The sequence below is a fragment of the Gavia stellata genome, chromosome 3 (genome assembly GCF_030936135.1).
Source record: "Gavia stellata isolate bGavSte3 chromosome 3, bGavSte3.hap2, whole genome shotgun sequence".
Classification (NCBI taxonomy): Eukaryota; Metazoa; Chordata; class Aves; order Gaviiformes; family Gaviidae; genus Gavia; species Gavia stellata.
This window is the reverse complement of record NC_082596.1, coordinates 77,084,658-77,097,215: the sequence shown is the minus strand read 5'-3', so window position 1 is coordinate 77,097,215 and position 12,558 is coordinate 77,084,658. Positions and strand designations below refer to the sequence as shown.

The following is a 12,558-nucleotide window of genomic DNA, read 5'->3' as shown; positions in this document are numbered from 1 at the left end:
AGGGAAGTTACATCTGTGTGAGACTAACATAAATGAGAGGATGATCAGATGCTATGCCCTAATTTTTCCTGACAAGACCACAAAGTAAAGGCCCCATAATGTGAATTGAGCTGTCCAAATAAACGTAGTTTGCTTTTTTCTGAAGTACCAGGCGTTTGCAGATGGCACTGAATTCATGCAGAGAGGACCTCTACAAATCAGACTGCTTTTGTTTAGATTGCTAAATGAAGACCGTCAAGGTTGGGATTCAGAAATGAGTGCTGCATATTCTGACCCGAGACATTAATGGATTTGCCAACCTGATAGAACAAATGGCAAAACTCTGGAGGAAATTAAGCTGCATGGAAAACTCTGGTGTCAATGTGACTTACTCATTCCAAGAAATAGTCTTCTGTATTTGCATTTAGCTGCGGTTGTGTTTGGTAAATTTGTTTGTGTTAAATCTGTATTTCAATTTAATTCATATTTGTGATACCAACAGAATAGCTTATTTTAAAATATTTCAATGGAAACACCATATAATTCTTAGTCAGATTGAAAACTTCTGAATTTTGCCTCTACTATATGAATAAGTAACTGGTAGTGCTATTTCAAGTTGCTATGTGTGCCCACTTGAAGGACTAGATTACTGTGGTACGCATGGACCATGTTTCACACCAGGAGACATTTCATCGTGAGGTGGTTTCCATTGTTACCAAGCAACAAAAAAACTCTCTGCTCATTCAATGGCTGTGTTCTTTCTGTACTATACTTGATAAATCTCTTTTCAGGGAAAAATTCACTACCTAAACCACTGCCTTGCTCTTCATGGTTTCTATGTACTGATCTTCTGGAGGATGACCTCTCGTTTTACTGCCGTTCGTTGGCTAGGACTTCAGAAACTTGAAGAAACAGGAGCAAGTGGAGTCTTTTAAGTTTACTGCCACACAGGGACAACAGAAGAGAATGATCGTGGTTTCCCATGGAGCTGAAAGGCAGGGAAGTGCCTTTAAAAAGTCCACCTTGTCAGTTGAACCAGTTCACAAGATGGATCGCCAACAGTATCGAAGTCTGTTAAAGAAGATGTGCATGTCTGTTGTGAGAGGTCCTGAGAACAGACATGGCTTTGCCAGCTTTGAAGAGAAAAAAATAGTTCTTTCCTTAAATTCAATCCATTCACCCCCCCAATAGGGCTGAATTACCCTTTATTCCCACACTGGGATGATGCGCATTTAGTGGATCCCTGCTCAGGTTTTGTGAGTCCAGGAGCAGATGCTGGCCTGCATCCCAATGTTGGAAGAGCTATTGAATCCCTGGTGGATTACAGTGATGTGAAACCTCACCAGCGGATCCCCACCACAGGAAGGAGAGGCCAGACTGCACATAGGAGGCAGATGATCCTCCTGGAGGAGACCAGCCAGAACAGAAGGTGGAAGTCCAGGGCTGTGTCCACTGCCTCTGTCAGGGCACGACTCAAAGGTAAAGCAAACTGCTGGTTTTATTTCTTAATCACCAAAGAAATTGGAGATGCTTAACAAATAAATACACCTGGTTTGTAAACTCCATCCCCCAAGGTCCTGAAGGAACAATCTTATAAAATATATTTGCCCTGGATATTTGAACTGAATATAACAACTGCAGTAGAGTGTTTGTATGATTCATAGTCCCTGCTGTAGAAAAGAGGTACCAGTCCTCTAATGAGCATTCTAATGCTAAAAAAAACCCAAACCAACTTTGAAGGTAAATAATGTTTTAAAAAATCTATTTAGGTAAATTTTGAAGTTATATACAATAGTCCTAATGAGCACCTGTTTTAATGTAAACCAAAATAACAAATCACTCCAGAGTCAGGAAATCCCCTGGATATTATTCTGTCTTTTAGTATTTCCTGACAAGTTGCAGTGTGGCTCATTTAAAGACTTATTCCAGTGTCTAGTTGATTGAAGAACAGAAGTTCTTAAGGACTGCCATCCCATGTTGGTCAAAGTACGTATTATCCTTTTATTTTATGTCAATGTGTTGCACATAAAGTTGGGTCTGATCACTTCGTATTGATTACAGCATCAAAATAGAAATTCAGTCTTTTTAGCATGAAGCAGAATTGGGTTGGTGTTTAATACTCAGAATTTTCTGATGAAAATTCTGGAGAGCAGAAATATCTACCCAGGGCTTCTAAAGGCAGATATAATTAGCAGTAAGCAATATGGCTGAATTTTTGTAAAGATTAAGCCAATTCCAATTATTTTCATAGAGAAATGCTCATTACAGCTAGAACTAAATTTTATGAAAACTCAGGCAACTTGCTCATAGATGAGGGGAGGCATTTCTTAGAACATGGTAAAGAAATGTAAATAAGCGCCTTGTTCCATTTTACTATATGGAGATAACACTCTCACTTCATGGTTAGCTATGCTTTATCAGTGTTATTGTCACCATAAAGTCTCTACGTGCTATAAATTCAGGCAGTGTTTTTGGTTCCTTGTTTCTATCTTCGAACTTTGCATCTTAAATCACTTTAAGCTTACTGCAGTCATATAACAGAACCCAAAAGAACCCAAGAAACCACAAGGGATAAAAAACCAGACTCCATAATTTTCCTTTTTTTTTCTTGCTCAGCCCATATAATTTTCACTCTTATTTCTCAGTTACTGTGTTCTCCGTTTACATATGAAATTAGACTTCAGACACCAATTAGAACTGATCAGCTGTTTTGTTCTGCAAGCCTCTGGTAAAGTGAATGGGAAAGAAGATTGGAGATAAGCAATTCTGTCTGACCATTAATTTTTCCAATGCAGAGAAAAGCAGACAGAGGCGGAGATAGAGATACTCTGGCAGATAGAGACACACCTGAAATGAACACAGACAAAATCTGAAACTGAATGTCATCAAGTCAGTAACCTGGGTTACAGTCAAGAAGGTGGTACAAAATGGAGACTAGTTCCAGAAAGCAGTCAGAAACTGTCTGGTGGCTTTCTGATGATTTTTGGTTGGGTAAAGTTCTCTATTAGAGTGAAATACTGACTCCACTGAAGCTGTCGGAAAAAGTAAAACTTAACTCAGGGACAAATTTTGAAGAAGATACAGTCCAGCATAAATTTCTTAAGGAAAGGTGTGCAAATATTCTTTCAAACCTAGTATTCATTTACAAGTTTTCCTGTGATGCTGAGGTATTAACTACAAATGTGTAAATATAGATATAAAAAAGTAGTTGAGTTTTAAGCTACTATTTTTAATGAGACTGCATAAAAAAATTCCAGATTTCAGCTACATGATTCAGAGACCCCAGCTACCAACCCCCAGGCACATGATCTAATGAAAGTTGCTAATCATTCTAGATATCAGTCCAAACACATTCCACAGCTAAGTTGTTTGGGGAAGTGATGCTGAAAGAGAGATCTGTCAGGTGCTGTGCAAGCAAATTCTACAGTTACTTTCTCCACTGTGTCAGGGATGAATGGAAAAAGAACAGAGACAGAATCAACCTTTGAGATTGATGAGGTGGGGTATATAAAACATCTGCAACAGACAGGAGGTTCTCTGTTGTGAGAAGGTATAGTGCTGTGACTTTGGCAGTCAACTGTTACTTTGAACTTCCCCAGCAGCCTTTTCATCTACTGAGCAAAGCAAGTTTATTGAACAGTGAGGCTCTGTGATAGCAAAGCAAAGGTGAGAAGCTGACAAAGAAGGTCATTCTAAGACTGGAGAATCAGAGCCCGCCAGAGAAGGGAGACGGCTGAAGAGCTATTCTTCATGTATTCTCGGTCAGTATAGGGAAGATGCTCGGTGCTAGAAGACAAGGTCTTTAGGAAGTTGACAGCATTTGCCTGTAGAGTCCCCTTCTTTCACTCATATGACAACAGAATTTTCTCTGTGGTCTCCAGTTTCTTTGCAGTGTTTAGGAGGACCTCAGAATTTGACCGTGCAGGTATATTTGTACCTGGAAACCTGGTGACAAAGCCCTCATATCCAGTTTGTAATTATTATTCTGGTTTGTATGGCTTAACACAGAGATGGGCATGGGGATTGCAGAAGGAACCAGGGTATTTGATAAATCTGATAAGGAGCAGAGATGACTTCTTGCCCCTACTGAAAGCTGACACATCTGTAGATACAGTTTTCTTCAAAAACTGGGAAATTAAAAACACTATAGAGTTTACCTATAGACTTGATAGTAACCCTTTTCTATAAGAAATAAGCAGTTAACTCATGCTGCTACTAAAGTGGCCATATTTGGATTTGTCCAAAAGCCCAACTAGTCCAGTATTCCATCCAAGACTGTGCATAAATAACAAATAATGTCATCATACTTCCTCTGCATATTTTCCTATTGTGATGATTTGTGGACCAGGGATTCCTGACCAGGAGATTGTGTGTTTGTAGTTAGTAGTCATGAATTCATAGGTTTGCCTTCATGCATATATCCTTTTGCTTTTTGAACCCATCACTTAACTTCCAACCCTCTATTTCCAGGTAATTTGTGAATATGCTAAACAACAAAGTACAACAACCAGATGGGTTACCTCCAGGTCTCTCTACCAGTGATCTCCATCCACCTGGAAAACTGATCATTTACTGCTTCTCTACTTCTCTGATCATCTAATCAATTATTTATCCATGTGAAGATCTTATCTTTATTCCATTCTTACTTTAAGAGGCTCTCAATTACCTGAAAGGGGGTTGCAGAGAGGTGGGTGTTGGTCTCTTCTCCCAAGTGACTAGTGACAGGACAAGAGGAAATGGCCTCAAGTTGCACCAGGGGAGGTTTAGGCTGGATATTAGGAAAAATTTCTGTATTGGGTTTGCGTGGCAGCGCTTTGGTAGCGGGGGGGGCTACAGGGGTGGCTTCTGTGAGAAGCTGCTAGAAACTTCCCCTGTGTCTGATAGAGCCAATGCCAGCCGACTCCAAGACGGACGTGCCACTGGCTAAGGCTGAGCTAATCAGCAACAGTGGTAGCGCCTCTGTGATAACATATTTAAGAAGGGGGGGAAAAACCGGGAAACGGCAGCCGGAGAAGAGAGGAGTGAGAATATGTGAGAGAAACAACTCTGCAGACACCAAGGTCAGTGAAGGAGGAGGGGGAGGAGAGGCTCCAGATGCCGGAGCAGAGATTCACCTGCAGCCCATGGGGAAGACCACGGTGAAGCAGGTTGTCCCCCTGCAGCCCATGGAGGTCCACGGTGGAGCAGATATCCACCTGCAGCCCGTGGAGGACCCCACGCTGGAGCAGGTGGATGCCCGAAGGAGGCTGTGATCCTGTGGGAAGCCCATGCTGGAGCAGGCTCCTGGCAGGACCTGTGGAGCCGTGGAGAGAGGAGCCCACGCTGGAGCAGGTTTGCTGGCAGGACTTGCGATCCCGCAGGGGACCCACACTGGAGCAGTCTGTTAAACTAATTTCCCCAAGTCAAGTCTATTTTGCCCATGATGGTAATTGGTGAGTGATCTCCCTATGTCCTTCTCTCGGCCTACGAGCCTTTTCCTCATATTTTCTCTCTCCTGTCCAGCTGAGGAAGGGGAGTGAGTGAGCAGCTGTGTGGTGATTAGTCTGGCTGGGCTTAAACCACGACAATTTCTTTACTGAGAGAGTGGTGAAACATTGGAACAGGCTGCCCAGGGAGGTGGTGGAGTCACCATCACTGGAGGTGTTCAAGGAATGTGTAGACATGGCACTGCAGGACATGGTTTAGTGGGCGTGGTGGTGTTGGGTTATTGGTTGGACCTGATGATCTTAAAGGTCTTTTCCAACCTTAATGATTCTATGATTCTGTTGAAGAATTTTTTGCAGAACTTAGTGAAATAATTGTGGTCGCATTATACTCATTTCCCAATGGCCTTTGTATAGGAAGAGTTCCCTTCCCAGTGCTTCCTCTCCTGAAGCAAGAAGCATTTTCTCCAGAGTAATCATTACACTGGAGAAGTAATCATACAGGAGTAAATCAGGATTAAGCAGCACATTGAATGTGAGGCATATCAAAGTAGGATTCCAACCTCCCCTACCTTTCAAATAATGATAGAAAATGACTGTAGGCAATGCTGGTGCAGCCCCAGTTTGTAACATAGGTACTTAGTGAGATAAAACCTTTTACCTGCCTGCAGAAAGAGAAAGAAGAAAGGTTAGACAGAGGCAACAAAATTTAAAGCAAAGAGCAAAAAAATGCGCAAATTGAAAAACATCAAATTAACAATTCAAGGACACTCATAAATAACATGTAATGCTCATAACTATTGTAGCATATAAACAAAGTCAAATAAGAATGCAAAACGGCCTACAGTAGGCTCAAGAATATCTGTGCTATTAATTAATTACCCATAACACAATGAAATATGTGATAGCATACTGCCTAATAAGTTAGTAGTTCATCTGGAAATAATGCATAAAACCTCAGAATAATCTCTTGATGTCTGAGTGCCATTGAATAAAACAGCTGTGGTTTCACTAAGGATTTGGTTATTTATCGTCCCTACAGTTATGTATTTCACTGTGCATGATGCTTTGTTTATTCAACAGCTTTGTTCTATCTCTGTAGCTTCTTTTGTTGTGCATGTCTTTCCAATAGAAACCAATGGGTTTTATGCTTATGTATAATTAGTTTTCAGGGGGTGATTTGTATCCTTTTCTTTCAAAGGAGCAGAAGAGAGACAAGAAGTAGTGTTAATAGGTTATATTTATTTTTCATATATAAAGAGAAGCAGAATAATTAACCAAAGAACTAAGCAAAATAATCCAGAAGAGTTCTCTGTAAGACCTTCAGTTGGCATTATTATCTCTTGCTGGGCTCGCTGAAGTCAATACTCCTAGTAATTTTAAAATACAATAGGTCAAAAACAGTGCACAGTTTTCGAATGACGGTGAGGTGCAGTGAAGCTTGTGAGACTGCTGGTTTTGTGAAACCTCTCTGCATATGTCTTTATGTGGTGACATAAGAATCTCACTTTTTCCTTTAAAAAGAAAACAAAAAGTTGTTCTGGCTTTCATGGTTTCTGGGAAACAGCTTAGAAATATGATTGAGTGCATCTTCAGTTTCTGGCTCAGAATCCAAACCACAAATTCCCCAAATTCATTATCTGTCACTGAATCCTGCTTTGTCAGATTAGGAGATTAGTTTAAGTAATAAACTCAAACTGACATTAAGCTTGTCATTAGTTAAAAGTGACAAAGCCAAGACACTGAGTTCCCACCTTGGACAAGAACAGATCATGCCACAGGATTTCAGTCCTGTGGACTAAGCAAATCATTAGGGGCACTGAAACCTCCAGAAAGTTGACTTAAAGAAGAAATTATTGTAGTTTTTATGCTAGATCTTTCCACTGAAAGTGAAAGGAGAAGTAAATGTTAGAAGATCAGTCATCCCAGCAGTAGGCCAGTAGTGTCAAGATGGCAAATTACAGTATACAGTGCAAGAGCAAAGATCTCTAGAAAAGCATATGTACAATTATCAAAGCAAATGTAAAATTATATACATGTCCTCCTAAGGACACTGCAGCTGACATGAGTGTTACACACATACAATACAAGGAATAACAGTTGCAACCTTTAGCTCTTTAATCAATGAACCAGAGGAAGACTATTTTTATGGAACTACTAGGACGTACCGATGGATATATTTGAGCCATCTACTCTTTTTTGAGGGCACTAGTACATGCATATGTATTAAGTAATTACAACACTTCAGACATAAAACTTACTGGAAGCATTCCCATGTGAGTACAAGTTGTATATTTGCAGATAGCATTTAAAGTTTACAGAAAGCTGAGGCAATGAAGATGCAGCCACCATCTTTACTGCAAGCATGTTACCTCTTTAAGAGACACTTACCAAAAGAATTGTTTTAGTTGGAGAGTGATTCAGTTTGAAAACTCTTCAAAGTGCAAAGATCCGCAAATTCTGTCAGGCTTTTCAAAAGCAGCAACTTAAAGTTATAGCACACTGTTCAAAAAGCTTTTTTAAAAACCAGCTCATATTATTTCAGTACGTACATATAGCATTAGGATACTAAACTTAGTCTATTTTACTGAAAGCTGTGATTTTCTTTTAAACTTTGTCAGAGTGATTAGTTCTGCAAGAACTAATTTTCCATTCTGCACAGTGGTTTTCAACTTTCAATCTTTAAACTATTTTCTCCAAAGTCTACCTAAAATTTCAACAAATAACAAGGAAACGTAATTCTATTATGAATTAGCTTAAATTTGCTACATAAAGGTCTTCATATGCATAGGAAAGTTTTAGGGGTCTGCAAGTAAAAAGCAGGTTGAAAACTACCTAAGTAGTACATTCTTGATACTAAATAATAGTTTCCAGTGTTCATGGAGAGAGTGGTGTGATGCCTGTGTGACTGCCTACCCCTTTTAGTGTAGTATATTTAGAAATACACCTTTCCCAAAGTCACCAAAAGCATTACGCTAGTTAATGGCACAGCAGTTTGAATGATACTCTCATACATATCCCTTACCTTATTTATAGGATTATTTTGTGGGGTTTATCCTGATTTCCTAAGGAGACAAGTTATTTCCATTCGTCTTGTTTATTTATCTATTGGTTCTCCCCTAATAACTTTTAACCCCATTGGCCAATTTCTGCCAAATTTGATGGAGATATGAACATCTCAAGGATAATTGCATCCCTGCAAGATTTTTGAAGGTTGAAGTCTGGGGGGAGGAGAGACATAAATGAGTGTTCCTCTTGAGGGAGCTGAAACTCAGGCATTATAACATCTTTTTACTTGGCAGCAGCTCGCTTGGTTATCAGCACATGTGTACTGGCTCACCCATCAGTGCATATGTGACTCTACAATAACTGCAGGATATGGCCTCTTGGTGGGTAAGCCTGATTTACAGGACCTGGTCAGGGAGAGCTCAAATTACTGGAATATGAAGTTGTGAGGATGAAGGAGAGCGAGAAATATCTTTAGGAAATCAGTCACCTACTGCTCATGGAATAGCTTGTTTATTGCTTTCAGGGTTGGCAAAGATTATGTAACTGTAGAAATGCAATATGCAATTACTAGTTCGGGTTGCATTAACAAGCTTTTATTATTATGCTTGCTAATTTGGATACTTCCCTTTATACAGTTAGTACTGTACATGACAATACGTGAAGTAGGCCAAAGCATAGCAATGTATGTTGTGGTATTTATTCATCAATTGCTTTCATCTTCCATGTAATTTAATGAATTTTTGTGGAAGTTTGTAATTCAGAGTGGTAACAGGGAACTGAACATTGATGCATCGATTTTTATGGGAAGCCATGATTTGTTTTCATCCAGTTTAAAACAATCAGGATTGCTGCAAATTGATTAACACAACAGGAAGCCCTTTCTTTCAGGTTGGAGAACTCCAGTGACAGTCACTCCTGCTGTACCTGACCAAAACCATATCTTTGCATTTTGTATGGATCACAATCTCAAGGCAAGTGTCTGGTGCTTTTCTTATAATGACAGAAAATGTATTTAAAACATTTTGTTTCTAGTCTGCTTTCCATTTAACATACTTTTGGCAGCGATTACAGTAGCATAGTGAAATCGGACTTTTTCATTTCTTCATCATTATATTGAAATAAGAGCTATATTTCAGGTAGCTGTATGTTAGCATGACTAGATTTTAATGGTAGCCATCACTCCAATAATTGTCATTTTTTGTACTGTTACTCTGGTTAAGGCATTTAGACTGTAATGTGAGACTGATACTACCAATGTCAGTTATGTGTAACTGGAGACAGAGGTAGAGAAAAAAAACAGAATGTACAAAAGATACCAAAATCTCATACTTGGTATAAATACTCATATATTTAATACCTAGGCACTGCCTTATTTGGTGCAAGTCACAAACAAATAAGTAAATCAAAATACAGCAATGATTCCATAGTGCAAGTCTAATTAAGTCTTTCCCATACTGAAAATGCGATGGCATCCTTCATCCTTCTACGTTGATGAGACTATTCATAGTCCTTAGTGTTGCATGTGCTTAAATAGTGAATTGAATTGAATTGAATTGAATTGAATTATTCAGTTGGAAGGGACCTACAATGTTCCTCTAGTTCAACTGCCTGACCAATTCAGGGCTGACCAAGGTAAAGAATGTTATTAAGGGCATTGTCCAAACACCTCTTAAACACTGACAAGCTTGGGGCATCAACCACCTCTCTAGGAAGCCTGTTCCAGTGTTTGACCGCCCTCTCAGTAAAGAAATGCTTCCTAATGTCCAGTCTGAACCTCCCCTGGTGCAGCTTTGAACCGTTCCCACGCGTCCTAACCCTGGGTACCAGGGAGAGGAGATCAGCACCTCCCTCTCCATTTCCCCTCCTCAGGAAGCTGTAGAGAGCAATGAGGTTGTCCCTCAGGCTCCTTTTCTCCAAACTAGACAAGCCCAAAGTCCTTAGCCACTCCTCATAGAACATGCCTTCCAGCCCTTTCACCAGCTTTGTTGCCCTCCTCTGGACACATTAAAGGACCTTCACATCCTTTTTAAATGGTGGGGCCCAGAACTGCACACAGTACTCAAGGTGAGGCCGCACCAACGCTGAATACAGCGGGACAATCACCTCTTTTGACAGGCTGGTTGTGCTGTGTTTGATGCACCCCAGGATGCGGTTTGCCCTCTTGGCTGCCAGAGCACACTGCTGACTCCTATTGAGCCTGTTGTCAACCAGCACCCCCAGATCCCTCTCTGCAGGGCTGTTCTCCAGCCACTCCTCTCCCAATTTGTACTTGTGCCTGGTGTTACCCTGTCCTAGGTGCAGGATCCGGCATTTAGACTTGTTAAATTTCATTCCATTAATCACTGCACAATGCTCCAATCTATCTAGATCCCTCTGCAAAGGCCTCTTGTCCCTCAAGAGAGTCAACAGCACCTCCCAGTTTGGTATCATCAGCAAACTTGCTAATGGTGCATTCAACTCCTGCATCCAGATTGTTAATGAAGTATTGAACAGAACTGGCCCTAGAATTGAACCCTGAGGAACACAATTTGTAGCAATGAACATCATACAAATACATCAGGCATATGTGAGGGACTGCAAAATGCATTTGCTATGCCATTTTATAAATAGTGTAACAAATTGAAAGCTACATTCCTGAGGAGTAGAGAGGCAAGGACATTCTATTACTTTTTAAACTTGTATTCACTATATTAAATTTTCCTTCCTGAGTAAAACTCCTCAGAAATAGATCCATTCTTGATCTCCAGTGCTGGCTGGTGAAGTATGTGAAATTTCATGTTTCACATTCTGATGCAAAAGACGATAATAAACTAGGAAAATGCAGATACATACAGTTCATTCTTTAAACAAGCAATCATGGTACCATATATGTTGATAGCATTGCTTTGTGCCATGTATTTGATTTCTTTTAGGAATCAAGTGACCTTTCTGCAAGGTGGAGAGAAGAAAAAGCAAGGGACTGTTTCTACAAGTCAAATACTCAAAAGTGAGACACCATTTTTTTAAAAACAGGTTTTGCTTGTGCTTTGCTTCATTTTTTCATCTTTTTGCTATTACATACCTTTAGGTAGCAGGACATATAAGACTACAAACAATTTTTCTGTCGCTTGGAACTTCTGGTGTTTTAACAGCATTTAGGATAGGGTTCATCTCATGAACTTTAGCTTGCATCCAGTCTCTGCTTTTTATCTCCACTTCCTCTATAGGCAGTGAAGAGAAACTGGAGTTTCCAAAAGGGCATTCTGTACATCTGTCTTCAACGCCTGTCATAGGCATGATATGACTGGTGTCTAATCTCTATTTATGTCTCGTCTCACTTAACTGATTATTCTAATTTAGACAAAATAAAACCCGTCATCACTGTAAGCTTATTGGAAGATAAATTACCTCTTCCAATTAGTGAGTGAGAAAGTTTTAAAGAAGATAAGCCTGTGAAACTGTATCGTAACTACTTGTTCTCCAACGAGCAACATATAATTCCAGGCTTTTCATTTCCCTTTAAACTAGAAATATACACCTTCATTATTTTCTACATCCTTCTTTGTCACATAATTCCGTATTATCTAGCTACCGATGTCATTCACTAATGATTATACAGAAACTTTTTTCTCTTCTTTTTTATTGTTGATTTAGAGCTTATGAAGAATTTCCTTGGGATAATATATTACCTTCCAAAATCCAGCCTCCAGAATCAACAGCGGAAGTGTTGGCTGATCCTGTTTCCCAATGTTTCACAAAAAGGAGATACAATCCTGAACCTGAAATAAGTCAAGTCAGTGAACAATTTCTTGCCGACTGGTTTTAGGTTTTGCTAATGAAATGTAGCCTCAATTTTGTGTAGGTCATACACATAAACCCATAGCAATGTTTTCAAATAAAAACAGTCCCAAATGAGCATTTAAGGTCATCAGCACACTCCAGTAATTGCCTCAAATGATTTCATATTTTTTTCCCTCCCCCTCCCCTGTAAATTCATACAGAAGATATGCACAGTACCAAAAGAGAGGATAAGGATATTGATGAAAAATTGGTTGATACGAATGATGTTGTAGCATAACAAATATCACGTTAAGTTAGTTTACTTGTGATTATTAACTGTAATAATTATTATTTTTACTAAACTAAAAATCAGTCCTTCAATTGGTTC

At 39.6% G+C, this 12,558-nt stretch overlaps 1 protein-coding gene across 1 annotated transcript in view; it reads left to right on the top strand.

Moving 5' to 3' along the window:
- Positions 1 to 945: 945 nt before the first annotated feature.
- SPMIP7 (sperm microtubule inner protein 7) overlaps positions 946 to 12,558 on the top strand; it is a 28,781-nt gene continuing 17,168 nt past the window's right edge. Inside the window, 5 exon segments of the mRNA XM_059815819.1 lie at positions 946 to 1,123; positions 1,126 to 1,458; positions 9,300 to 9,382; positions 11,324 to 11,397; positions 12,045 to 12,183. Of these exon segments, the coding sequence (XP_059671802.1) occupies positions 946 to 1,123; positions 1,126 to 1,458; positions 9,300 to 9,382; positions 11,324 to 11,397; positions 12,045 to 12,183 (807 nt within the window).